Genomic DNA, 27,370 nt, shown 5'->3' with positions numbered 1-27,370 from the left:
CCTTCCCTGGTCCAGCTAATTCCCTGGTCCTGGACAGCTCAGCTTATTTTGAAATTTAAATAGAGCACTATTCTGACAAGTCCCTTAATCCTCGTGGAACAAGGTTTGCCAAGACATCAGACTAGCACGCCCATTATTTCAACTGCATTTTGAAATAATGAGGCTGTGTCCAGACTCAGGGTTTTTTTTGAAAAAAGTAGCCTTTTTTCGAAAAAACCTCACCTGTGTCTAGACTGCAGCCACGTTCTTTCGAAATTAAATCGAAAGAACGCGGCTTTTCTTTCGATGGCGGTAAACCTCATTTCACGAGGAAGAATGCCTTCTTTCGAAAGTTCCTCTTTTGAAAGAAGGCGTTCTTCAATGTAAATAGTGCTTCTTCGAAAGAGAGCATCCAGACTCACTGGATGCTTTCTTTCGAAAAAGCAAGCCGCTTTTTCGAAAGTTCAACGTGCAGTCTAGACGCTCTCTTTCGAAAGAGGCTTGCAGTCTAGACATAGCCTGAGTGTGCTATAAAGATGCAGAAAATGCTATTTCAGGATACTGTCTGTATCCCGAAATAGTGCTACAGTCTAGACTCACCCTTATTGACACAGAACATACACCACTTCACACTGAGGTTGGTCCCATGTGTTTCAAACTTTGTTCTAAATTTATATGGCTTCTAGGCCAGGAGAAAATAGTATTTTTCAAACATGATCTTAAAAAATTCCCTGTCTCATTCCATTACCTTTCAGGTTACTGACGTCATAATGCTTTACTGCTGGCACCATGCCGCAAAGTTCCACAACGAGGCGGAGTTGGGAAGATGACAGGATGACAGCAGCTGGAGAGGACAGAGCGGGAGACAGCTTTGGTGTGAATACTCATATCTCTGTAATCATTTCTGACTATGCCCACGCTGAATATTTATGATTTCATTACAGGCTATGCACATTTCAGAACAGATACTCTGTTTTGATATCTTTCCTGCTCTGTTCTTTAAAACATGTGTATATTAAATTTGATCAACTGAATTCGAGTCTTGCATGCTTGATAGATACAGTAGTAAGATGTTGTTCTAATTAATGCAAGTAAATATTTTGTCAAATCCATTAAAAATATAGAGCTTCTTTTGAAAGCATAGGCAAAAGAAAGGCTTCCAGAATGGAAATCAGAGGCAGTTTAGTGCCTCTTTTCACTCCTTAGTGATAACAATAGTTTCATATTCATTAAAAGGACATAAAATATTCATGTAGCATATCATTTTCAGGGAGACCTCAGTTTATTTCTCTAGCTCACACCCACCTTTCTTCCCCATAGTTGCTTAAGTGTTCACGCTTTCATATCAGAAATACTATATGAATTACAATATAATAATGGGTTTAGCTATTCGTACTTCACATGAAAAGCTAAAAGTATGGCTCTTAGCGTAAGAAGAGGAAGAAATATTTTTTTCTCTATGTGATCTTATGAAGCCTAGATAGTAAAATTATAAGAATCCTTGAAAACAAAGCAGGGATGATTTTGGCTACTGCTGAACTGTGCTTTCACCTGTGAGACCTATTAATTCTGAGTACCAATCATCCTGAAAAGAGTAGTTCTCAAAACTTGAATTTTATAGCCATGTCACTCCATAATGTATGGGTACTGACACACAGAGTCCTCTGTGCTGCAGGAGCTTATCTAACACTGGGTTTTTTATGCAGGGCGTTCCAAGCATTTTCTCAAAGCCTATGGCAAGTCATAACTCGGTGCATGGATGAAAAGCTTCAATGAAGTGTGAATCCACCATGAAGCCGGGCTCAGGTAATGCACTCCTTTAGTCTGATGACTCATAAAGCAGACCTCTAGCTGAAATAGGATTACAGTGCAGTGGACTAGTACAGTAGCTGTGCTCTCAGAACAAACATACACTTATCTCCCATAACGTCCAACTTGCAATGACTGTTAATCGATCAATGATCATGAAGCTACAGAAAATAATTGCAAAGCCTGCCCATCGCACTTCTCCTTTCTTTTCTTTTGTAATCCCCAGCCACAGCTTCTGGAAGAGGAAAGCCCAAGGGATGCAACTGTGTTCATGACAGAGAGGTGTGGCATTGGTGGGTTGTGGGAATGGCCAGGAGTGTGGCTGCACTAATGAGACCAATGTAGTTAGGGTGGAATATAAACGGAATGGCAAAGCAATTCCCCCACCCAACATCTGGTCCTACCTATTCTGGCCCCGGCTGCACATCTGGAACCTAAAGACTCTTCTCCCTCTTGAGAGCTGCTTACAGCTATAGAAATCCAGGGTCCATCTCAAAGAGACAGGTAGTAGCGTCCAGCAACGAAGTCACGCAAGACCTCAACTAGTTGTGTCAGCTCAGGAAAAGGACCTGGATGTCACTTTTGTGAGCTCAGGGAAGACTTCTGCTCAATGTACAGCACTAGTCAAAAAACAAACAATGCAGGATTTGTACACTCCATGACAGCCGTAGCCTAATACGAGTCAGGAAAGGGTTAATGGGTTGCTGGAGCCCAAACAACCCAGTCCTGAAAACAGGTCCCCAGCTTTGAGGAAAGAGAGCTCACCTCATTTGGTGCCAGATGAGGAGAGAAAGAAGATCTTCAGGCCTCATTACAGGGGAAAAGGCTGGTAGGGCCAGAAACTACAGAAGACAACAGCCAGACAGAGCCCTGTGATGGACCCGCCCTCATTCCACTGACAGAAAGGCTGACAGACATTCCTGCATTCAGACAGTACTGGTTAGTTAGCTGCAACTACAGCATGTGCTCCGCCTGGAGCAGGTGGGAACATAGAAGCTTGCCTGGGAGGACAGGTTGCTAGTAAGCTCCAGCAGGAAGGGGAGTGGTTAGCCTGGGTAGCGGGGGGGGATGGGGTGGAATAAGCGGCCTTCAGGCCAGATGTAGATGACCAGGGTCAGTCCTTGCATGGCTGCCAGCACGTCCACAAGGTACAGCCTCCTGCAGCTCCCGTTGTCTGAAGAGCAGCTCCCCTTCCCCGGAAATGATGAACGCAACCAATGGGAGTAGCGAGCGGCTGTACCTGGCAGACGTGCAGGTAAATAAAGCATCTGGTAGCCTGCCTGGCAAACTGTGTATGGCTTGCAGGGCACTTACTGCCCACCCCTGGGCTAGCCCTTCATTTTCCCACCCCTTGTCTGGGGGTAGACTCGACAAGTCTCCTATGGGCAAGGGGACCTGCAGGTCTGCTCCTGTTAGGGATGTCACATCCCATTTAATCAATTAATCAATTAACTGGTTAAACGTTATGTTTAAGCAGTTAACTTCAAATAGGGTGGGCGGGTGGGGAAGCCCCCGGGTGGGCTGGAGCAGACCCTGCCTGCAGCGTGGCACTCTGGTACTGGCCAGGCTGCCCTCAGCAGGAGGGGTGCTGCTTCAGTCTGGCTAGGCCGTTGGGTAACCCGGTCAGAATGATGCTTACCGGTTAACCATTCGCATTCCTACGGTCAGTGTAGTTACACAATGGGACATGTTGCCCAGGGATGATGTGGAATCACCATCACTAAAGGTAACTACCAACAGGCGAGGCCACATCTGTCAGGAATGTTCTAGTTATTACGCATTCCTGCCTTGAATGCAAGGGACTTGACTAGATGGCCTCTCGAGGTCTCTTCCAATCCTACACTTCTGTGATTCTCTCAGGGGATGCACAGAAAGGCATGAGATCAGAGGTGCATAGAGAATGAATAATAAATAATATGGAAAGTAGCATACACACCACCGCCCATCATACTCACAAACACTGCCACGTTTTCCTGTACACCCCATCTCTTGTCTCATAATTAAATTGTAAACCCTTGCCCCAGGAAAATTGATGCAAGGTATGTTGATTCCAGCTATGCAATTCACGTAGCTGGAGTTGCATATCTTGCATTGATTTTCTCCAGCAGCATAGACTTGGCCTAAGAATGCCAAACAGAACACAGGCAAAATGACAAACTTCTCCTTGGACCAGTCAGACGAGTAAACTGTTGACCTCAGTACAGTGAGGGGCAACCTAGGCTAGTGAGTGGGCCGTGTGGGTGGCCCTCTCTCATCTCAGTGGATCACAAGATTGTCGTAACAAGATGATGTCCCAGGATACAGCAGTTTTACTAACTGTACTTGCAGCCCTCGGACTGTGTGCCCATTGAACCACAGCAGCTCTTCAACAGAATGTTGTAATCAGCACACACCTCACTTCATGTCCCCTTGCTTTATGTGCGGGTCATGTTAGTAAAGCCAGTAGGGAAAAAATGACACAGGTGAAAACCAATGGAATTTGGAAAACCCGTGCATGGGCAATGGGAAGCAAGATGTCTTGTGGGCCACACATAGGACCCTAATGGGCCGTATGTGGCCCTCGGGCAGCAGGTTGTCTACCACTACTCAGTATAAACCCACTATATGCTTTATATAAAGCGCTGAAAGGAGGAAAGATGAGGATTTTGATACAAGTAGGTGAAGGGGAGCTCAAGTTTAAGTTAGACAGTTTAAGGGGCAAATGAAGGCAATGGAAATTAGGGGTAGTGCATTAAAGGATGCAGAAATATACACCCCAAAACTCCCAGAAAGTCAGCATTTTGTATAGGTCAAACACCATTTAAGATCAGTTTGAGATTTTAATGTCTTTAAAAGGTAAATTAACTAATTAAGTTTGAATTACAAGTTCAGCAAAATAGTTCACCAACTAACAATATCTCTAGGGCTTCTATTCTAGAACTAAAGCAAAATCCCAGGCTCTAGCCATAGAACCATAGAATACTAGGACTAGATGGGACCTCGAGAGGTCATCAAGTCCAGTCCTTTGCCTTCATGGCAGGACCCAGTACTGTCTAGACCATCCCTGATAGACATTTATCTAACCTACTCTTAAATATTTCCAGTGATGGAGTTTCCACAACCTCCCTAGGCAATTCATTCCAGTTTTTAACCACCCTGGGTATGTCTACACTACAAAGGTAATTCGAACTAACAGACGTTAGTTCGAATGAACTTTGATAGGCACTACACAGGCAAACCGCTAGTTTGAACTTAATTCGAACTAGCGGAGCGCTTAATTCGAACTAAGTAAACCTCATTCTAGGAGGACTAACACGTACTTCGAATTAAGTAGTTCGAATTAAGGGCTGTGTAGCCACTTAATTCGAACTAGTGGGAGGCTAGCCCTCCCCAGCTTTCCCTGGTGGCCACTCTGGGCACCGCTACAGAAACTCTTCTGCCCCCCTCCCGGCCCCGGAGCCCTTAAAGGGGCATGGGCTGGCTACGGTGCCCGTGCCAGGTGCAAGCCTCCAGCACCCAGCCAGCAGACCCTGCACATGGCACGGCTCGAGTCAGCCACCCACTGCCACCCAGCCCTCCGCCTCTTCACGGGACCAGACTGGCGGCTCCCGGGAGCCTGCCCGGGTCCGCAAGAGGCGGGCACCCGCCTGGTCTAGTGCAGACATCGTGGACCTTGTCCACGACCTCCGCACTAAGCACAAGAAAGTGGCCATCTAGGGCAGGAGAGCTGCCAGCCTGGCCACCCAGGAGCAGGTTTGCATGAAAATCAAGGTGGTCCAGTGAGACCCCCGACACTGAGCCCTGAGCTTAGAATGGCCGTACTAGGTCAGACCAAAGGTCCATCTACTCCAGTAGCCTGTCTGCTGACAGCAGCCAACACTAGGGACCCTGGAGGGGATGGACTGAAGATAATGACCAAGCCATTTGTCTCGTGCCATCCCTCTCCAGTCTTCCACAAACAGAGGCCAGGGACACCATTTCTACCCCCTGGCTAATAGCACTCCATGGACCCAACCTCCATGACTTGATCTCACTTCTCTTTAAACTCTGTTCTAGTTCTAGCCTTCACAGCCTCCTGCAGCAAGGAGATCCACAGGTTGACTATTTGCTTTGTGAAGAACAACTTTCTGTTACTAGTTTGAAGCCTGCTACACATTCATTTCATTTGGTGTCCTCTAGTCCTTCTATTATGGGAACTAATGAAGAACTTTTCTTTATGCACCCTTTCCACACCGCTCGTACTTTTATAGACCTCTATCCTATCCCCCCTCAGTTTCCTCTTTTCTAAGCTGAAAAGTCCCAGTCTCTTTAGCCTCTCTTCATATGGGACATGTTCCAAACCCCTGATCATTTTAGTTGCCCTCCCCTCTGCCACCCTCTCTCTTCCCCTCTCCCACCTCCTTTTCCCAGTCTCCCCCAGTTTTGTTCAATAAAGAGAGTTTCTATTTTTGAACACGTGTCCTTTATTTTGTACATTAGGAAGGGGGGCTAAGGAGGAGTAAGTGGAAGGAGGTGAGGGAGGAATGGGGTATGAGCCCCTGATGGGGAGGACTGGGGTGGCTCTGCGGGCTCCTCAGGGTGGAAGCTCTCCTGCAGCCCCCCGATTGACACCCCTCCCCGAATGGCAGCCTGCGGCAAGTGCAGCCGGGCTGATGGCTGAGTGCTGTGACGTGCCCAGTGTGGGCACTCAGGGCACTCCAAGCCAGGACTGCTTTGCTGTCCCTCATCGAGTTAGACAAGCGAACGAGAAACCCCTGAGAACTGTCTGTCAGGGGTGGGGCTCGGGTCCCTTTAAGCACATCCCTCGGCTAGCCTGAGACAGCAGCTCCACGCTCTAAGTCCTAATCCGATGCCCTGCCAGCACTGCTTCCGGCCTTCCTTAACCCCGGTTCAGGGTCCACTCAATGTGGACATGCTAGTTTGAATTAGCAAAATGCTAATTCGAACTAGTTTTTAGGTCTAGATGCACTGGTTCGAATTAGCTTAGTTCGAATTAACTAATTCGAATTAAGTTAGTTCGAATTAGTGCTGTAGTGTAGACATACCCCCTGACAGTTAAAACCTTTTTCCTAATGTCCAACCAAGCCCAATTCTTTCAGTCTTCCTTCATAGGTTACGTTCCCTAGACCTTTAATCATTCTTGTTGCTCTTCTCTGGACCTTTTCCAGTTTCTCCACATCTTTCTTGAAATGTGGCGCCCAGAACTGGACACAATAATCCAACTGAGGCCTAATCAGCGCAGAGTAGAGCAGAAGAATGACCTCGTGTCTTGCTCACAACAGACCTGTGAATGCATCCTAGAATCATGTTTGCTTTTTTTGCAACAGCATCACACTGTTGACTCATATTTAGCTTGTGGTCCACTATAACCCCTAGATCCCTTTCTGCCACACTCTTTCCTAGACAGTTGCTTCCCATTCTGTATGTGTGAAACTGATTGTTCCTTCCTAAGTGGAGCACTTTGCATTTGTCCTTACTAAACTTCATCCGGTTTACTTCAGACCATTTCTCCAATTTGTCCAGATCATTTTGAATTATGGCCCTATCCTTCAAAGCACTTGCAACCCCTCCTAGCTTGGTATCATCTGCAAAGTTAATAAGCATACTCTCTATGCTGATATCTAAATAGTTGATGAAGATATTGAACAGAACTGGTCTCAGAACAGACCCCTGCGGAACCCCACTTGTAATACCATCCCAGCAGGACTGTGAGCTATTAATAACTACCCTCTGGAAATGGGTATCCAGCCAGTTATGCACCCATCTTATAGTAGCCCCATCTAAGTTGTATTTGCCTAGTTTATTGATAAGAATATCATGTGAGACCATATCAAATGCTTTACTAAACTCTAGGTATACCACATCCACTGCTTCTCGCTTATCCACAAGACTCATTATCCTATCAAAGAAAGCTATCAGATTGGTTTGACATGATTTGTTCTTTACAAATCCATGCTGGCTGTTCCCTATCACCTTATTATCTTCCAATTGTTTGCAGATGATTTCCTTAATTACTTGCTTCATTATCTTTCCTGGCACAGAAGTTAAACTGACTGGTCTGTAGTTTCCTGGGTTGTACATAATGCAGTTTCCTGGATTCCCATGCTGCACATAACGCAGGTGTAAATGACCTTTATGCAACTATTCCTCAATCTCTAGGGGTATGTCTATACTACCACCCTAGTTCGAACTAGGGTGGTAATGTAGGCAACCGGAGTTGCAAATGAAGCCCGGGATTTGAATTTCCCGGGCTTCATTTGCATCTTGCCGGGCGCCACCATTTTTAAATGTCCGCTAGTGCGGACTCCGTGCCGCACGGCTACACACGGTACGGACTAGGTAGTTCGGAATCAAGGAGTAACGGTAGTCTAGTCCGAACTACCTACACGCGGCACGGAGTCCGCACTAGCGGACATTTAAAAATGGCGGTGCCCAGCTTTATACAAATGAAGCCCGGGAAATTCAAATCCCGGGCTTCATTTGCAACTCCGGTTGCCTACATTACCACCCTAGTTCGAACTAGGGTGCTAGTGTAGACATACCCCAGGCTAGTTTAAAGGCAGATTTAAACACAGCCTCCACGGTACTCTAAATTGTACCAGCTACTAACAGCAGCTTCCTGGTCAAGCCTCTTTCTCTCAACCACAGCTGCCATTTCAAAGGCTGGTAAAATAGCCATTCCACTGGCCCAATGTCAGCCATGATGGGAGAATGGTTGGGATGCCCATTAAGTTGTCTGTGTGACTGCCACATGAGGTTAAGGATCTGGCCCATGCTCTTGTTTATCAGCGTGTTTTCTTCAGCCGTCCTCTCATTGGCATTCATAACAACAGCCTTTTGAGTCAGACAGTGGTCTATCTAGCCCAGTAGCCTCTTTGCCAACAGTGGCCAATGGCAAAAGCTTCAGTGGGAACAGCCAGACAAGGGCAATTATCAGGCAATCCCTCCCCTGTCGGCTAGGCCCAACATCGGGCATTCAGAGGTTTAGGGACACCTAAAAGCATGAGGTTGCACCTCTGACCCTCTTGGCTAAAAGCATTGATGAGCCTATCCTCAATAAATTTATCTAATTGTTTTGAATCCAGTTATAGTTTTGGGGTTCTCAACATCCCTTGGCAATGAGTTCCACAAGCTGACTATGCATTGTGTGATAAAATTCTTCCTTAAGTTTGTTTAAAACCTGATGCCCATTAATTTCATTAGGTTATCTCTGGTTCTCGTGTTTCATGAAGGGGCAAACAAGAATTTAGTTACTTCTCCATTACAGTCGTTATTTTATAGTCCTCTATTGTATCCTCCCCAGTCATCACTTTGCTAAGAGGAACAGTCCAGTTTTTTAATCTCTCCTCACATACTTTTTCTAATTCTAATACCTATTATTTGGAAACAGGGCAACCAGAATTGCATGCAGATATTCAAGGGATAGGCGCACCATGGATTTACATAATGGCATGATTTTTGTCTTATTAGTTTTCTTAATGGTTCCTTTCTTAATGGTTCCTAATAGTCCATAAGCTTTTTTGACTAGTGCTGCAACCTGAGTAGATGTTTTCAAAGAACTATCTGCAATGACTCCAAGATATCTCAAGTGATAATTATTATTATTATTATTATTAATCCTCTTCACTCCTAATGGAGCATAAAGCGCCAACGAATTTTCTCCAGCCTTCACAGTCCTGAGAAAGCCGTCTGACTTCTTCCCAGGTCGTACCCTTCCTTTTCATGTCCGCCTCCACAGTCCTCCTCCAGGTGCCCAACAGCCTCCCTCATTTACGCTTTCCAGGTGGAGTCCATCTAAGTGCCATATGAGGGAGTCTTTTTTCGCTCATCCGAAGGACATGCCCCAGCCATCTCCAGCGTCTCTGCTTGATCTCGTCCACAACATTGTTGATGCCAATGCGTTGGCTTATCTCCTTGTTGGTAACATGCTGTTTCCTGCTCATTCAGAAATATAATTTATGCTATCATGTGCCAAAAGTCTCCGTCTGCTATGTACATTGGACAAACGTCTCAGACACTTTGCCAAAGGATCAATGCCCACAAAACAGATATTAGACAGGATCACAGAGAAAAAACAGTTTCTTGACATTTCAGCCAGAAAGGGCATTGTCTCAATGACTTGATTACCTGCATCCTGCTTCAAAGACATTTTAACACCATATGTTCACATTTTAACACCATATGTTCACATGTTTTTGATCTGAGGAAGTGGGTCTGGCCCACGAAAGCTCATCATCTAATAAACCATCTTGTTAGTCTTTAAAGTGCTACATAGTCCTGTATTTTATTTTAACACCAGACTTGAAAGAGAATCCTCTGAACTGTCACTCATGCTTAAATTTGACACTTTACACCTAGGTCTTAACACCGACACTAATTACCTTACCCATTACAAAAATAGCTTCCCCAATTATCACCTCTAATATCATTAGCTCACAGACATTTACCTCCCCCCCCCCCCATCCTCCTTCTGTTCTGAAATTTGATTTGTCCTTTTCATATGTGTTCATTTTTTGATTGTATCCTTTGGTATATATGGTTGTGCCAATTTTCTTCCACTATTTGATCTGAGGAAGTAGGTCTGGCCCATGAAAGCTCATTGCCTAATAAACCATCTTGTTAGTCTTTAAAGTGCTACATAGTCCTGTATTTTGTTTCAGCTTGACCAGACTAACACGGCTACATCTCTATCAAAGTTAAGTAAGACTTTCTCTTTTTGTATCTATAGTGTGCATTATATTTTCCAATGTGCATTGTTTTATACTTATCACTGAACTTCATCTGTCATTTTGTTGCCAGTCACTCAGTTTTGTGAGATCCCTTTGTAACTATTTGCCATCTGCTTTGATCTCAGTACAGAACCGTGGGGCAGTGATTTTCATAGCCCTGGGGAGTATGCAGCAGTTTTCCAGGGATTCATCAACCCATCCAGGGATTCATCAACCCATCTAGTTTTACAACAGGCCACATAAAAACACTAGGGGTATGTCTACACTACCCCGCTAGTTCGAACTAGGAGGGTAATGTAGGCATACCGCACTTGCAAATGAAGCCCAGGATTTGAATTTCCCGGGCTTCATTTGCATAAGCGGGGAGCCGCCATTTTTAAAACCCCACTGGTTCAAACCCCGTGCAGCGCGGCTACACGGGGCTCGAACTAGGTAGTTCGGACTAGGCTTCCTATTCCGAACTACTGGTACACCTCGTTCCGAACTACCGGTACACCTTGGAAGCCTAGTCCGAACTACCTAGTTCGAGCCCCGTGTAGCCGCGCTGCACGGGGTTCGAACCAGCGGGGTTTTAAAAATGGCAGAGCCCCGCTTATGCAAATGAAGCCCGGGAAATTCAAATCCCGGGCTTCATTTGCAAGTGCGGTATGCCTACATTACCCCGCTAGTTCGAACTAGTGGGGTAGTGTAGACATACCCTAGCAGAGTCAGTGAAAACTAAAATTTCATACAGACAATGGACTTGTTTATACTGCTCTATATGCTAAACACTGAAACATAAGTACAATGCTTACATTTCCATTGATTTTGGATAATTATATGGTAAAAAATAGAAAGTTAGCAATTTTTCAGTGATATTTTTGTTTTTGAATTAGATGAATCTTGGAGTGCACAAGACAAATCAGACTCCTGCAACTGGAAAGTTTGAGAGCCTCTGCTTTGGGGACTCTTGCTATTTTCCTCTCAGTACTGTCATGGGCAATGCCGGATTAATCCCCTCATTATGCTGTTTGTGTAAATTTTCTTAATACCTTCCTGACAGACCCTGCTGCTGAACCACAGCAGAAAATGTATCCATAGCAGAAAATGTATCCCTCCTGTTAGCAGTCACAGCAGAGAGGCTAAGGATGCAATGGGTAGGCAATAAAATTATCTTTTCAGACCTCGAGGGGATGAAGAAACCTGCTCTGCCCCTGTGCATGCTGGACTCATCCTGCAGATAGTCTTAAGCCTCCACACTTCTGGTGTAGTAAAATGCTGTGGGAATGAGTACTTGTAGGGCTGAATCTATTGCAGAGGTGGTGAATATTCTTTACTTGGGTGAGCACTGAATTCATGTAAAAGAGAGAATAAACTCCTTCAGCCATGGCTAACTAGGAAACGGAATGTTCTTTGGGAGTGTTCTTACTCCCCCAACACTACTACGCAAGAATAACTGTCCTCAACAAGCGTAGCCTGCAGGAACCATCATCTCTAAGGTAAATGACTCGCTCTGTAGAGTTTGCAATAATGCTGTGATATTGGTTGAGGGATGACTGTACTGGGTATACTATTTTATGCTTCTTTTTTTACCTGTTATACTGACATAACATTACTCCACTAACTCTGAAATTTGAAAGAAGGTACAATGATTAGGGCATGAGCCTGGTACTTGTAAGATCTGGATACAATTCCCTGAACTTGGGAACCTTGGGCCAAAAAATTTTCATAAATGACTGAGGTACTTTGGGCCAAATTTACAGAGGCATTCATGTGCCTAATGCACTTTATGAGATTTACAGATGTGAATTAGGCATCTAATTACCATTGATTTTCAATAGGAGCAGTGTCTAACTTCCCTAGGCACTGTGTAAACCCCACAGAGGGTATGGCTACTAGGGATGTGAATGGTTAACCAGTAAACATCACCCTTATGGTTAACCAGTGGAGCCTGGGTCAGCTGCACACCTGCCATGGGTAGAAAGCTGCTCCAGCCAAGAGGGGCCACCATGGATGGGGAGCACTGCAATCCAGCCAGAGCAGCCCCTGCCTGCAGCAGGCCTTGCCTGGCACACCGTGGGCAGGCATTCCAGCCCCTTCTGTCTACCACCACTCCAGTTTAAGTAGGTAACCAGTTAAATGTAACATTTAAATGGTTACTTAATTAACCCACTTCTCAGAATCAGGTTGACAACTTCTGGCTTCCACCACTCAGTTAAAAATGGCTGTGTAAATGATATTGCTCTAAAATCCACTTCTATCCCTAAGCTTCAGGGCCCAAGATCCAGTCTGAGCTGCAAAAGCTATTTTGGCAAAGTATAGCAAGGACCTTCAGCCAGAATTTGTCAAGTAGGGTTCTGAGACTTGCTGCCACAGTCTGTGTATTCATACCATGATTCTCTACCCTGTTTGAGCTAGAGAATACTACTGTTGGATCTTTGGGTTATCATGGGAGAAATTTTCTAGAATGAATCAGATTTCTTTTTGCAGGCAGTAATCACACCACCATCCTTTCCTTCCCTAACTGAAAAATATTCCTGACGTTGTCATGTACTTACCTCCCATGGGTGCCACCATTTAAATAGCATCAAGATGAAAAGAGTAGTATTCTGAGACAGTAGAATCACAGAACACCAGAACTGGAAGGGACCTTGAGAGGTCATCAAGTCCAGTCCCCTGCCCTCACGGGAGGACCCAGGACTGTCTCTAGACAATACCTGATAGATGTCTGTCTAACCTGCTACCTCTTAAATATTGCCAGTGGTGGAGATTCCACAACCTCCCTGGGCAACTTATTCCAGTGCTTAGCCACCCTGAGTGGCTACGTCTACACTGGCCCCTTTTCCGGAAGGGGCATGTAAATTTCAGCAGTCGTCGTAGGGAAATCCGCGGGGGATTTAAATATCCCCCGCGGCATTTAAATAAAAATGTCCGCCGCTTTTTTCCGGCTTTTAAAAAAGCCGGAAAAGAGCGTCTACACTGGCCCCGATCCTCCGGAAAAAGTGCCCTTTTCCGGAGGGTCTTATTCCTACTTTGAAGTAGGAATAAGACCCTCCGGAAAAGGGCACTTTTTCCGGAGGATCGGGGCCAGTGTAGACGCTCTTTTCCGGCTTTTTTAAAAGCCGGAAAAAAGCGGCGGACATTTTTATTTAAATGCCGCGGGGGATATTTAAATCCCCCGCGGATTTCCCTACGACGACTGCTGAAATTTACATGCCCCTTCCGGAAAAGGGGCCAGTGTAGACGTAGCCAGTATGTTTACACTACAAAGTTAATTCGAACTAACAGACGTTAGTTCGAATTAACTTTCATAGGCACTACACATACAAACTGCTAGTTCGAACTTAATTCAAACTAGCGGAGCACTTAATTCGAACTAGGTAAACCTCATTCTACGAGGACTAATGCCTAGTTCGAATTAAGTAGTTCGAATTAAGGGCTGTGTAGACACTTAATTCGAACTAGTGGGAGGCTAGCCCTCCCCACCTTTCCCTGGTGGCCACTCTGGGCACCACCAGGGAAACTCTTCTGCTCCCCATCCGGCCCCGGAGCCCTTAAAGGCGCACGGGCTGGCTACGGTGCCCGTGCCAGGTACAAGCCTGCCAGCACCCAGCCAGCAGACCCTGAACTTGGCACGGCTCGAGCCAGCCACCCGATGCCCCCCAGCCCTCCGCCTCTTCCCGGGACCAGGCTGGCGGCTCTCGGGAGCTTGCCCAGGACCGCAAGTGGCGGGCACCCGCCTGGTCTAGTGCAGACATCGTGGACCTCGTCCATGACCTCCACGCTAGGCACAGGAAAGTGGCCGTCTAGGGCAGGAGAGCTGCCAGCCTGGCCATCCAGGAGCAGGTTGGCATGAAAATCAAGGTGGTCCACTGAGACCCCCGACCCTGAGCCCTGAGCTTAGAATGGCCGTACTGGGTCAGACCAAAGGTCTATCTACTCCAGTAGCCTGTCTGCCAACAGCGGCCAGCACTAGGTGCCCTGGAGGGGATGGACCAAAGACAGTGACCAAGCCATTTGTCTCGTGCCATCCATCTCCAGACTTCCACAAACTTTGGGCAGGGACACCATTTCTACCCCCTGGCTAATACCACTCCATGGACCCAACCTCCATCACTTTATCTCACTTCTCTTTAAACTCTGTTACAGTTCTAGCCATCACAGCCTCCTGCAGCAAGGAGTTCCACAGGTGGACTCTTTGCTTTGTGAAGAACAACTTTCTGTTACTAGTTTGAAGCCTGCTACCCATTCCTTTCCTTTCGTGTCCTCTAGTCCTTCTATTATAGGTACTAATGGAGAACTTTTCTTTATGCACCCTCTCCACACCACTCTTGCTTTTATAGACCTCTATCATATCCCCCCTCCGTCTCCTCTTCTCTAAGCTGAAAAGTCCCAGTCTCTTTAGCCTCTCTTCATATGGGACCTGTTCCAAACCCCCTGATCATTTTAGTTGCCCTCCCCTCTCCCAGCCTCTCTCTTCCCCTCTCCCACCTCTTTTTCCCAGTCTCCCCCAGTTTTGTTCAATAAAGAGAGATTCTATTTTTGAACACAAGTTTTCTTTATTTTGTACATCAGGAAGGGGGGCTAGGGAAGGGTAAGTGGAAGGAGGTGAAGGAGGAATGGGGTACGCACCCCCGATGGGGAGGACTGGGCTGGCTCTACGGACTTCTCGGGGTGGAAGTTCTCCTGCAGCCCCTCGATAATCCCCTCCCCCCGGATGGCAGCCTGCAGCAAGTGCAGCCGGGGTGATGGCCGAGTGCTGTGATGTTCCGCGTGTGGGCACTCAGGGCACTCCAAGCCAGGACTGCTTTGCAAGCGGGGAACCCTGAGAACTGTCTGTCCGGGGTGGGGGTTGGGTTCCTTTAAGCACAGCCCTCGGCTAGCCTGAGACAGCAGCTCCACGCTATAAGTCCTCATCTGATGCCCTGCCAGCACTGCTTCCGGCCATCCTTAACCTCTGTTCAGGGTCCACTCTGTGTGGACATGCTAGTTCAAATTAGCAAAGCGCTAATTCGAACTAGACTTTAAGTCTAGCTGCGCTAATTCGAATTAGCTTAGTTCAAATTAACTAATTCGTACTAAGTTAGTTCGAATTAGCGCTGTAGTGTAGACATACCCTTATAGTTCTAGCCTTCACAGCCTCCTGCAGCAAGGAGTTCCAAAGGTTGACTATTTGCTTTGTGAAGAAGAACTTTCTGTTACTAGTTTGAATCCTGCTACCCATTCATTTCATTTAGTGTCCTTTAGTCCTTCTATTATGGGAGCTAATGAAGAACTTTTCTTTATGCACCCTATCCACACCACTTGTGCTTTTACAGACCTCTATCATATCCCCCCTCAGTCTCCTATTTTCTAAGTTGAGAAGTCCCAGTCTCTTTAGCCTCTCTTGGGACCTGTTCCAAACCCCTGATCATTTTAGTTGCCCTCCCCTCTCCCAGCTTCTCTCTTCCCCTCTCCCACCTCCTTTTCCCAGTCTCCCCGAGTTTTGTTCAATAAAGAGAGTTTCTATTTTTGAACACACGTGTCCTTTATTTTGTACATCAGGAAGGGGGGGCTAGGGAGGGGTAAGTGGAAGGAGGTGAGGGAGGAATGGGGTACGAGCCCCCAATGGGGAGGACTGGGGTGGCTCTGAGGGCTCCTCGGGGTGGAAGCTCTCCCTCAGACCCCCGACTAACCCGCCCCTCTCCCCGGATGGAAGCCTGTGGCAAGTTCAGCCGGGCTGATGGCCGAGTGCTGTGATGTGCTGAGTGTGAGCATTCAGGGCACTCCAAGCAAGGACTGCTTTGCTGTCCCTCATCAAGTTAGACAAGCGAGCGGGGAACCCCTGAGAACTGTCTGTCCGGGGTGGGGGCCGGGTCCCTTTAAGCACAGCCCTCGGCTAGCCTGAGACAACAGCTGCACGCTCTAAGTCCTAATCTGATGCCCTGTCGGCACTGCTTCTGGCCATCCTTAACCTCGGTTCAGGGTCCACTCAATGTGGACATGCTAGTTCGAATTAGCAAAACGCTAATTTGAACTACCTTTTAGGTCTAGATGCACTAGTTCAAATTAGCTTAGTTCGAATTAACTAATTTGAATTAAGTTATTTCAAATTAGTGCTGTAGTGTAGACATACCCCCAGACAGTTAGGAAGTTTTTCCTAATTTCCAACCTAAACCTCCCTTGCTGCAATGTAAGCCCATTGCTTCTTGTCCTATCCTCAGAGATACCCTTTTAGATATTTGAAAACCGCTATTATGTCCCCTCTCCTTTCCAAACTAAACAAGCCCAAGTCTTTCAGTCTTCTCTCATAACTCATGTTTTCTAGACCTTTAATCATTCTTGTTGCTCTTCTCTGGAACCTTTTTCAATTTCTCCACATCTTTCTTGAAATGTCATGCCCAGAACTGGACACAATACTCCAATTGAGGCCTGATCAGCACACAGTAGAGCAGAAGATGACTTCTTGCGTCTTGCTCACAACACTCCAGTTAATGCATCCCAGAATCATGTTTGCTTTTTTTGCAACAGTGTCACTGTTGGCTCATATTTAGCTTCTGTTCCACTGTGACCCCCAGATCCCTTTCTGCAGTACTCCTTCCTAGGTTACATCTACACTGCATGCTTCTTTCAGAATGAGGCTATGTCTACACTACCACTCTAGTTCGAACTAGGGTGGTTAATGTAGTCATTCAAAGTTGCAAATGAAGCCCGGGATTTAAATATCCCGGGCTTCATTTGCATCTTGCCAGGCACCGCCGTATTTAAATCCTGATTAGTGTGGACTCCATGCCCGCAGCTACACGCAGCATGGAGTAGGTAGTTCGAATTAGGCTTTCTAATTCGAACTACCGGTACACCTCATTCCATGAGGTTGTGTCCTTGCTTTGTGATCCTGTCTAATATCTGTTTTGTAGGCATTGATCCTTTGGCAAAGTGTCTGAGACGTTTGTCCAATCTACATAGCAGACGGACACTCTCGGCACATGATAGCATAAATTATATTTCTGGATGCGCAGGAATATGTGTTCTTGATCTTATAACTCACTTGGTTAGGTCCAATAATGGTATCAGCAGAGTGAATATGTGGACAAAGCTGGCAACGGGGTTTGTTGCAAAGGAAGGTACCAGGATTGGTATTAGTGTAGTATGTCCTGTGGTTGTTGGTAAGAATCATCTTGAGGTTAGGTGGTTGTCTACAGGAGACTATGGGTCTGTCTCCCAGAGCCTCTTGGAGTTTAGTATCCTGTGCCAGTATAGGCTGTAGTTTATTGATAATGTGTTGGACAGGTTTAAATTGGGGGCTGTAGGTGGTGACAAGTGGTGTTCTACTGTTGGTTTTCTTGGGCCTGTCTTGAAGTAGATGGTTTCTAGGTATTTGTCTGGCTCTTTCCATTTGCTTTTTTATTTCTCTGGGTGGGTAGTTGAGGTTTTTAAATGCTTGGTAGAGATCCTGAAGTTTCTGGTCTCTGTCACTGGGATTAGAGCAGATGCGGTTGTATCGAAGGGCTTGGCTATAGATGATGGATCGTATGGTGTGTTCTGGATGGGAGCTGGAAGCATGAAGGTAACTGTATGAGTCAGTGGGTTTTCTGTAGAGAGTGGTGTCTAATTTTTCATTGCTGATTTGTACTGTGGTGTCCAGGAAATGGATCTCTCGTGTAGAATGGCCCAGGCTGAGATTGATGGTGGGGTGTAGGTTGTTAAAATCTCTTTGGAATGTCTCCAGTGTTTCTTGGCCATGCGTCCAGATCATAAAGATGTCATCAATGTAGCGTAAGTAGAGAAGGGGTAAAAGGGGACGAGATTTGAGGAAACGTTGTTCTAGGTCGGCCATGAAGATATTAGCATACTGTGGGGCCATGAGTGTACCCATGGCTGTGCCGCTGATCTGGAGGTATAAGTTGTTCTCAAACTGGAAATAATTGTGGGTGAGAACAAAGTTACATAGGTCTGCTATCAGACTGGCAGTGGTGTCCTCTAGGATAGTGTTTCTAATTGCTTGTAATCCATCTTCATGTGGGATGTTGGTGTATAGAGCTTCTACATCCATGGTGGCAAGGATGGTGTTATCGGAGAGGTTATCGATGTTTTGTAGTTTCCTTAGGAAGTCAGTAGTATCATGGAGATACTGGGGGTGTTGGTTGCATAGGGTTTGAGAAGAGAGTCTACATAGCTGGATAAATACCTCGGAATACCAAAAGAAACTACACTGTCTCCTTAAAAGCCTCCCTACAGCTACTCAGGAACAAATCCACACAGAAACTCCTTCTGACCCCCGACCAGGATTGTTCTATCTGCTTCCCAAAAATCCATAAACCTGGACACCCCGGACGTCCCATCATCTCTGGTATCGGCACACTCACAACTGGTTTATCCAGCTATGTAGACTCTCTTCTCAAACCCTACGCAACTAACACCCCTAGCTGCTTCAAAGGCCTTTTAAGACTACACTTGAAAGAGAATCCTCTGAATTGTCATTCATGCTTAAATTCAAACTTAAGTCTGAATAAAGACTCTAATTATCTTACCCATTACAAAAATAGCTTCCCCAATTATCACCTCTAATATCATTAGCTCACAGACATTTACTTCCCCCCCATACCCGTTCTGTTCTGAAATTTGATTTGTCCTTTTCATGTGTGTTAATTTTTTTGATTGTATCCTTTGGTATATATGGTTGTGACAATTTTCTTTCACTATTTGATCTGAGGAAGTGGGTCTGGCCCACAAAAGCTCATCACCTAATAAATCATCTTGTTAGTCTTTAAAGTGCTACATAGTCCTGGTTTTTGTTTCAGCTACACCAGACTAACACGGCTACATTTCTATCACTATTCTCTAAGGGTATGTCTACACTACCCTCCTAATTCGAAATAGGAGGGTAATGTAGGCATACCGCAATTGCAAATAAAGCCCGGGATTTGAATTTCCCGGGCTTCATTTGCATAAGCGGGGCTCCACCATTTTTAAATCCCCGCTCGTTCGAACCCTGTGCCGCGCGGCTACACACGGCACGAACTAGGTAGTTCGAACTAGGCTTCCTAGTTCGAACTACCGTTACTCCACATTCCACGAGGAGTAACGGTAGTTCAAACTAGGAAGCCTAGTTTGAACTACCTAGTTCGTGCCGCGTGTAGCCGCGCGGCATAGGGTTCAAACAAGCGGGGATTTAAAAATGGCGGAGCCCCACTTATGCAAATGAAGCCCAGGAAATTCAAATCCTGGGCTTCATTTGCAAGTGCGGTATGCCTACATTACCCTCCTATTTCGAATTAGGAGGGTAGTGTAGACATACCCTAAGAACTGTTATCCAGCCAGTTATGCACCCACCTTATAGTAGCCCAATCAAGGTTGTATTTCCTTGATACAACCTTGATTGGGCTACTATAAGAGTACAAGCAGTCCCCGGGTTACGTACAAGATAGGGACTGTAGGTTTGTTCTTAAGTTGAATTTGTATGTAAGTCGGAACTGATACATAGGGGAAACTCTAGCCAAACATTTTTTTTTAGTTTTGGATAGCATAGGGAAAAGTTAACTCCCCTCTAATGTTTGTTTTGCTGTCTGTTCCCCTGTTCAGAAGATTTCACATCTCTTTCTGTCCCTGTGACAATTGGATTTTGAATATTTTGGGTTGTCTTGGAAAGAATGATTGGCGATAAAGCTTCAGTGGAGACACCTTTTTCCCATGATAACTCTTACAGGAGTGAATTTCCCTTCCTGGGGTAGATTTCCCCTCACTTCCTGTTGTCTCAAGGACAGGAAATGAGAATAAATCTTTCTAATGAGGATACAGACAGTAGTAAAACCTCAAGTGTCTCTAACCCCACACCAAACTAACCAAAATTAAAAAAAAAAAAATTGCATGGTGTTCTACTTTAAATGCAACTTGGACAGATGTTTGTCTTAACATATTCTTTATTTTTGACTGTGCATATAAATGCTTAAATGTTTCAAATACTGTTAGAGTGCAACCTTAAAGAATTGTTACAGTGCAACCTTAAACAACTGTTACAGTGCAACCTTAAACAACTGTTACAGTGCAACCTTAACTGTTACTGTGCAACCTTAAACAATCTTGGTAGAGGATGATGGACTTGTTGGAGAGGATGGGACTGGTATTAGAGAGTCAGAGTCAGATTCTGCTGCTGGAGTCAATTTCTTGAAGTAGGCATTAAGGGAGGTTTGTTTAGAGATTTTTTTTCTCTCATCATAAATAGCCCTGTAGCATCTCAGACCTTCGTTAACTGTGCGGTAAACTTTTTCGAACCTCTCTGTATCAGGATCTTGCTCCTCTAACTTTGCCATTCCTGCTTCAATAAGTTGAAAAGCATCAGCTAACTCTTTTGTAGAAAATTTTTTCAATTGTGGAGTTTCTAGGTCCTGGTTTTCTTCCCTAGATTCTATCTGCTGCTCTAGTTCCATAAGGTCTTCATTGGTTAGTTCTTTGCCATGGGAGTCGAGTAACTCTATAATATCATTTTCAGTGATGTCCAACTGCAGTTCATTACCAATAGCAACCACAGCTTGCCTGGTTTCGGCGATTTCCTCATCTGTAAACCCCAGAAATTCTTCTGTGAATTGGGGGCACAATTTGTTCCAAACTCCTCTCATATTTGTCTCTTTCACTTCATCCCAAGCATCAGCAATATTGTTGATGGCATCATAAATGTTGTAACTTTTCCAGAAATCCCTTAAGGTCATCTCATCCTTTTGGGTAGCCCTGACAGCTTGTGAGAATGTCCTCCTTAAATAATAGGCCTTAAAGGAGGCTATGACTCCCTGATCCATTGGCTGAATTAGTGATGTGGTGTTGGGGGGTAGAAATACCACCTTTACATTGGGGTGCATGTCATCTAAAGTGTTTGGATGTCCAGGGGCATTGTCAAGGAGAAGGAGAATTTTGAAAGGAATGTTTCTGCCCAAGCAATAACGTTCAACATCAGGGACAAAATGGTTCGAAAACCACTCTTCAAACATAGCAAGTGTAATCCAAGCCTTTGAATTTGCCCCCCAAATAACAGGAAGAGATGCCTTAGTGACATTGCGTAGTGCCCTCGGATTTAGGGAGCGATGCACTAGCAAAGGTTTCAGCTTTAAATCCCCAGATGCATTACCCCCAAGTAATAAAGTCAGCCTGTCCTTTGATGCCTTATGTCCTGGTGCACTTTTTTCCTCTTTCGAAATGTATGTCCTCTCAGGCATTTTTTTCCAAAACAAGCCAGTTTCATCTACATTAAAGATTTGTTCTGGCAAATAGCCTCCATCGTCAATAATATCTTCCAATATCTTGGGAAAAGAACTTGCAGCACTGACATCGGCACTCGCTGCTTCACCTTGAACTTTAATATTATGCAAATTTGCTCTTTTTTTAAAGCGATTGAACCAACCCTTACTTGCAACAAATTCTTCATTGAAATCACCTTCACTTGCTGTACGAATAGCTTTTAAATCATTGAAAAGGCTTCGAGCCTTTTCCTGCACTAAAGAAAGACTGATAGGTAGATTACGCTGATTTTGGTCTTCTATCCAAATTGTCAGCAGCCTTTCCATCTAGATAATTAAACCACTGCGTTGCTTGGTAATAATTGTAGCATTCATTGGGGTATGGCCTGTCACATGCTCCATTACTCTATCTTTATCTTTTAAAATTGTTGCGATTGTTGACCGACTGTAACCACATGCTCTGCCAATGGATGATGGTTTTTCACCTCTCTCTGATCTCTTTATTATTTCTACTTTTTCTTCCATGGTGATGGTTTTTCTTTTCTTTGCTGTCTCACCAGCACTTGCATCAGATTTGTGTTTTGGAGGCATTGTTGCAGGGTGCAAAAAACACTGTACAGTATGTACACAGGTTCTGGTCAGCGGGACGCAGGCCTTTTAGCTATCTTCAGTGGGGTACACTGCTGTTACAGCCCCTTATCTCTCAGGAAGCTTTTTCAGCAGCCCACCTGTGTCCATCCAAATCGTCCACTGTGCTGCATGGTGACAGGGAGGAAGAGCTGTCAGGACCACAGCTGGTCACCCACAGAGTCCCCAGAGCCCCCGCTCTGGCATTCGCTCAGCTCATTCTTGCTTCCTCCCCATCTCCGCCTTGTCCAACCCTGAGCCCCCTGCCATGTCATTACTACACAGAGAACCCGGGGCTTGACTCTGTGCTGCCCAGTTATTCCAGGTCGCTCCCCGGCCCACGGCTGCCCTTGTGACTGATTGCTTGCGCTCATCTGAGCCACCTCGCGTGTCCAGCCAGGCTCCACGTCCTCTAGGAGCCGGAGCCACAGCCACTGCAAAGCAGGGCAGACATACAGGCACTGGGGACAGGATGCTGAAGGTGGGAAGCAGCAGGAGGTCTAGCCAGGAGCTACGGGGCGTCCTGGCACCTCGGTCCGGCCCTGGCCTTTGCCTGGGTCACAGAGCAGCAGCGAGGCCTTGTCCTCTCCTCCGGAACACCTGCGCAGGCGTTCCCCTGTGGCTCCACCCTCTCCGCCCCAGCTGTCTCCACTCACCCTCTGTGTCCTCCTTCCAGCCTAGGGGGCTATATGAGAATGGTAAACTTTACTGTCTTCTCATTCCTGTTGAGATGCTAATCCTGCAACAAACTCAGGACTAAGGGAGTAACTCATCAAATACCAAACAGCTCTGTACCATGCTTTGAGCTAATAGCTTTATTTCCACACACCACCCAGGGTTCTAGGAGGAGGGTCCTTTTTTTGCTGACACAATGAGGCCAGCACTTTGTTTGTTTTGGTGGAGTCTGTTTGTTTGTTTTTGCTACATTCCCAGGGAGCCCGGCATGTATAGGGGGAGGAGGGGAAAGGTGGGAATAATAGGGGGCGGAGAGGCTGCTTTTGTCCGCTGATTTGGCAGCCTGTTGCCGGGGGCAGCCAGGTTGCTGGGGGGAGGGAGGCAGCTTGTTAGTTGGGGGAGGGGGGCACCTTGTTGCCGGGGGAAGGAGGGAATGCAGGCTGCGAGGCCGCAGCAGGCGTGGGGAGGCACTTTTCCTCCGCCGGTAGCTCTGTGGGACCCCTTTCCCTGCGGCCAGCTGCTGCTGCAGGCAGAGGCCAGTTGGAGCCGGAGGAGCCAGCCCGAGGAGGAGGAGGAGGTGGATCCTAGGATCCAGGTGAGTGAGTCCCGGGGAAGTATAGAGGGGGGGTGGAGGGGGAAGATGGGCTGAGGCTGGCCGGCGACCGGGGGGCAGGCTGCGAGACCGCGGCTGGCAGCAGACATGGGGAGGCACTTTTCCTCCGCCCAGCAGCTCTGCAGGACCCCTTTCCCTGCGGCCAGCTGCTGCTGCACCTAGGCTCCATGTGTGAGCGAGCCCGGCATGTATAGAGGGGGGGTGGAGGGGGAAGACGGGCTGAGGCTGGCCGGCGACTGGGGGGCAGGCTGCGAGACCGCGGTGAGCAGCAGACATGGGGAGACACTTTTCCTTTGCCCAGCAGCTCTGCGGGACCCCTTTCCCTGCGGCCAGCTGCTGCTGCAGGCGGAGGCCAGTCAGAGCCGGCCGGAGGAGGAGATGGATCCCAGGATCCAGGTGAGCGAGCCCCGGGGATGCTGCTGCGCATGTGCGGCAATTGCCTCACCCCGTTCGTATCTAGGGATCCGGCGTAAGTCGGATCCACGTAAGTCGGGGACTGCCTGTATATCAAATGCCTTACTAAAGTCTAGGTATACCACATCCACCACTTCTCCCTTATCCATGAGACTCATTATCCTATCAAAGAAAGTTGTCAGACTGGTTTGACATGATTTGTTAGTTACAAATCCATTCTGACTGTTACCTATCATCTTATTTTCTTCCAGATGTTTGCAGATGAATTTCTTAATTACTTGCTCCATTATCTTCCCTGGCACAGAAATTCTACTGACTGGCTGTAGTTTCCTGGGTTGCTCTTATCTCCCTTTTTATAAATGGGCACTATATTTGCCTTTTCCAGTCTTCTGAAATTTCTCCTGTCTTCTATGACTTTTCAAAGATGATAGCTAAAGGCTCAGATACCTCCTCTATCAGCTCCTTGAATATTCTAGGATGCATTTCATCAGGCCCTGGTGACCTGCAGACATCTAAATTTCCCAAGTAATTTTTAACTTTTTCTTTTTTTATTTTATCTTCTAAACCTACCCCATTTTCCCTAGCATGTGTCATGTTAGGCATTCCTTCATCATCAGAATTCTTGGTGAAGACCAAAACAAAAAAGTCATTAAGCATCTCTGCCATTTCCAACTTTCCTATTATTGTTTCTCCCTCCTCACTGAAGAATGGACCTGCCTTGTCCTTGGTCTTCCTCTTGCTTCTAATGTATTTATATAATATCTTCTTATTACCCTTTATGTCTGTAGCTAGTTTGAACTCGTTTTGTGCCTTTGCCTTTCTTATCTTGCCCCTGCATTACTGTATTGTTTCCTTATATTCATCCTTTGTAATTTGACCGTTTCCACTTTTTATATGACTCCTTTTTTATTTGTAGATCATGCAAGATCTCCTGGTGAAGCCAAGGTGGTCTTTTGCCTAGGAGTTTTCCTGTCTCATTACAAAGAGTGCCTGCATTCCAAAGCACTCACCTTAATGTTACTGCTAAAATAAGGGGGGTTGTTTTAAATTAACTCCAACTTTGGTTATTTTTTCTAATCTGCTTCATGAACGGTAATAGTTTTATTTGACAGAGTAACCTAATCTGATTTCAAATTTCTTGTTTAACTACTATCACAAACTTTTGTGCCCATTTTTTTACTCCAGTCTAAACATTCAGCAGGCATCATCCAGCTATCTTGTGTTCATTGTATACACAAAGACCTTTGAAAAGAGTTCTGGAGAAAACAAAATACAGTTTGATTGCGCCTAAACACTTGATGCATCCAGGAAAACAGTTAAATGATCCTTTTAAAGACTGTTATTGATTTCATTTTGTAATTGATCATGCCTGTAAAGAAGATTAGTATGAAACTGAAAAGCAGTTAGCAAAATATTTAATAATGCTGTTGTGTTTACCATTGTTTTCTTCAAGAGTAGTATGCTTATGTTTATTATCTTAATAAGTTATTTTATGTTCATTTTGATGTCTTTCCAACAGCATCACTCACCATCGGATTCACTCAAAAAATAATGCACTTTCTAGCACAATCCAATAAACTGCAAAACAAATCAATGAAGTCTCAAGATTTGAACACTGTGGCCTATAAAGCAAAAGAATGAAACAAATACTGCAACTCTCAGTAACAGGTATAAAGTTGTTGAACGAAAAACTCAACAAATTCTTGGTCTATCTCATTTCCCCATCACTGAACATCAGTGGCCTTTCCAGCTACTGAAGGGATGCTGTATACCAGGGGTGTCCAAACTTTTTTCAAAGAGGGCCAGATTTGATGAAGTGAACATGCGTGAGGGCCGACCATTTTGCCTGACATTCTTTGAACCATTAAAATTAAATGCAAATTAACTATTTTATGCAAAGTTTATTGCAAACGGCATACTTTTCATTTCGTCACATGGATTACAAATCTAAACAGGTGTTAAATCACTCTGCCTTTCATATCTGAAGGCCAGATGAAAAAAAAATCCAGAAAGCTGATATATGTCAGGAACATTGTAAAGTACATTACATATTATTGGTAATAAAGGTTGTCTGTCAACTTTTAAGTTAAAAAAATATGAACAGGAACATCACACCAAGTATACATGTTGTGTCCAAATATATTTATAACTGATTTAGACCAACTGACATTAACTGAGATTTTACAATGTATTCATCTCAATTGAAAAAAAAACATGCCTGCACTAATGTGAAGGGTGAAACTGAGATCTGGACTGCAGCACATAGGCTAGGTCTGGTTCAAAGGCAGTGGTTTTGATGCGCAAAATGTCACGCAGGTGAGAGTCACTTAGTCTTGTCCTCTTGTGGTTCTTGTTAAAGTTCATAGCAGAGAATGTCTTCTCACACATATATGTTGAGCCAAACAAGCTCAGCATTTTCTTAGCCAATTTTCGAATCTCTTGAAACCGGCTCTTATCCAGTTGGCGGTAAAAGTTCACAAGAGAGAGCTGTTGGTGACGACTGCGTAACTCGCTGTCACAATGCAGCTCAATGAGCTCGAGCTGCAGCTGATCTGGAGCATCATCGGGGTCAACAGAGAATGGAGAGGAGAAAAGGCTGATCTCCTTTTCAATAGCTGCAAAATCCTGAAAGCGCTGTTTAAACTCCCCAGCCAGAGATGCGATGTCTGCTGCATACCTGCTCGTTTGTGCACTGATATTGTCCTGTGGAAAACTGTTCATTATTTCCTGCAACGCTGAAAAATGTATGGTATTGGGCTGTGTTTGTGACAACTGCCTTATGAAAAGTTGCAGCTTTGTTCCAAAGGCTTTGAGGTGTGAATAAACCTGGTTCACCGCTGCATCTTTCCCCTGAAGACTTGTGTTCAGTACATTCAGATGCTTTGTTATGTCAACTAGAAACCCCAAATCAGCCAGCCAAATAGGATCAGATAGTTCTCACATTGGTTGTCCCTTTGTTTCCAAGAATTCTCCGATTTCCTTTCTGAGAGAGTAGAAACGCTGCAGTGCAGACCCCCGACTGAGCCATCTTACATCGTTGTGATATAAAACATCTTCGTATTCAGCCTGGATGTCCAGTAGAAACTGTTTAAACTGGTGGTGGCACAGGGCTTTAGAGCTAATAAAATTAATAATCTTTAGCACCGGTTTCATAACATGATCATATTTGAGATGTTTAGCACAGAGAACTTGTTGATGAATGATACAATGGAGTTTAATAGCTTTGCCTCCTTCTTCGATCACCTTGTTACAGATTAGGGTTGATAATCCACTTCGTTCACCAGCCATGGCAGGTGCCCCATCAGTAATAATCCCAGTAATTTTGTTCCAAGGCAGTTTCATGTCATCTATGGCGGAAC

General features: G+C 45.5%; 1 protein-coding gene and 1 long non-coding RNA gene across 7 annotated transcripts in view; one reads left to right on the top strand and one right to left on the bottom strand.

Annotated features, from left to right (window-relative positions):
* Positions 1 to 27,370, bottom strand: part of GALNT18 (polypeptide N-acetylgalactosaminyltransferase 18) — a 699,281-nt gene that overhangs the window by 664,514 nt on the left and 7,397 nt on the right. For 4 of the 5 annotated variants that reach the window (XR_012903608.2, XR_012903609.2, XM_075927908.2 and 1 more), the window contains exon 2: positions 728 to 823. The exons of the other annotated variant lie outside the window; for it this stretch is intronic. Coding sequence is in view for 2 of the 4 variants with exons in the window: in XM_075927908.2 (XP_075784023.1) it covers positions 728 to 823 (96 nt within the window). In the remaining 2 variants the exon portion in view is untranslated. The remainder of the gene's footprint in view (positions 1 to 727; positions 824 to 27,370) is intronic. 5 annotated transcript variants of the gene reach the window in all.
* On the top strand, positions 775 to 25,667 carry LOC112547820 (uncharacterized). 2 transcript variants are annotated; one of them, XR_016349697.1, is made up of 4 exons: positions 775 to 853; positions 1,686 to 1,785; positions 23,902 to 23,993; positions 25,531 to 25,667. It is a non-coding gene; the product is annotated as an uncharacterized LOC112547820 (long non-coding RNA). The 2 variants fall into 2 exon arrangements; XR_012903610.1 differs by lacking the exon at positions 23,902 to 23,993.

The sequence above is a fragment of the Pelodiscus sinensis genome, chromosome 5 (assembly GCF_052426305.1).
Source record: "Pelodiscus sinensis isolate ZL-2025 chromosome 5, ASM5242630v1, whole genome shotgun sequence".
In the NCBI taxonomy this organism is placed as follows: domain Eukaryota; kingdom Metazoa; phylum Chordata; order Testudines; family Trionychidae; genus Pelodiscus; species Pelodiscus sinensis.
This window is presented reverse-complemented; position numbering and strand designations above follow the sequence as displayed.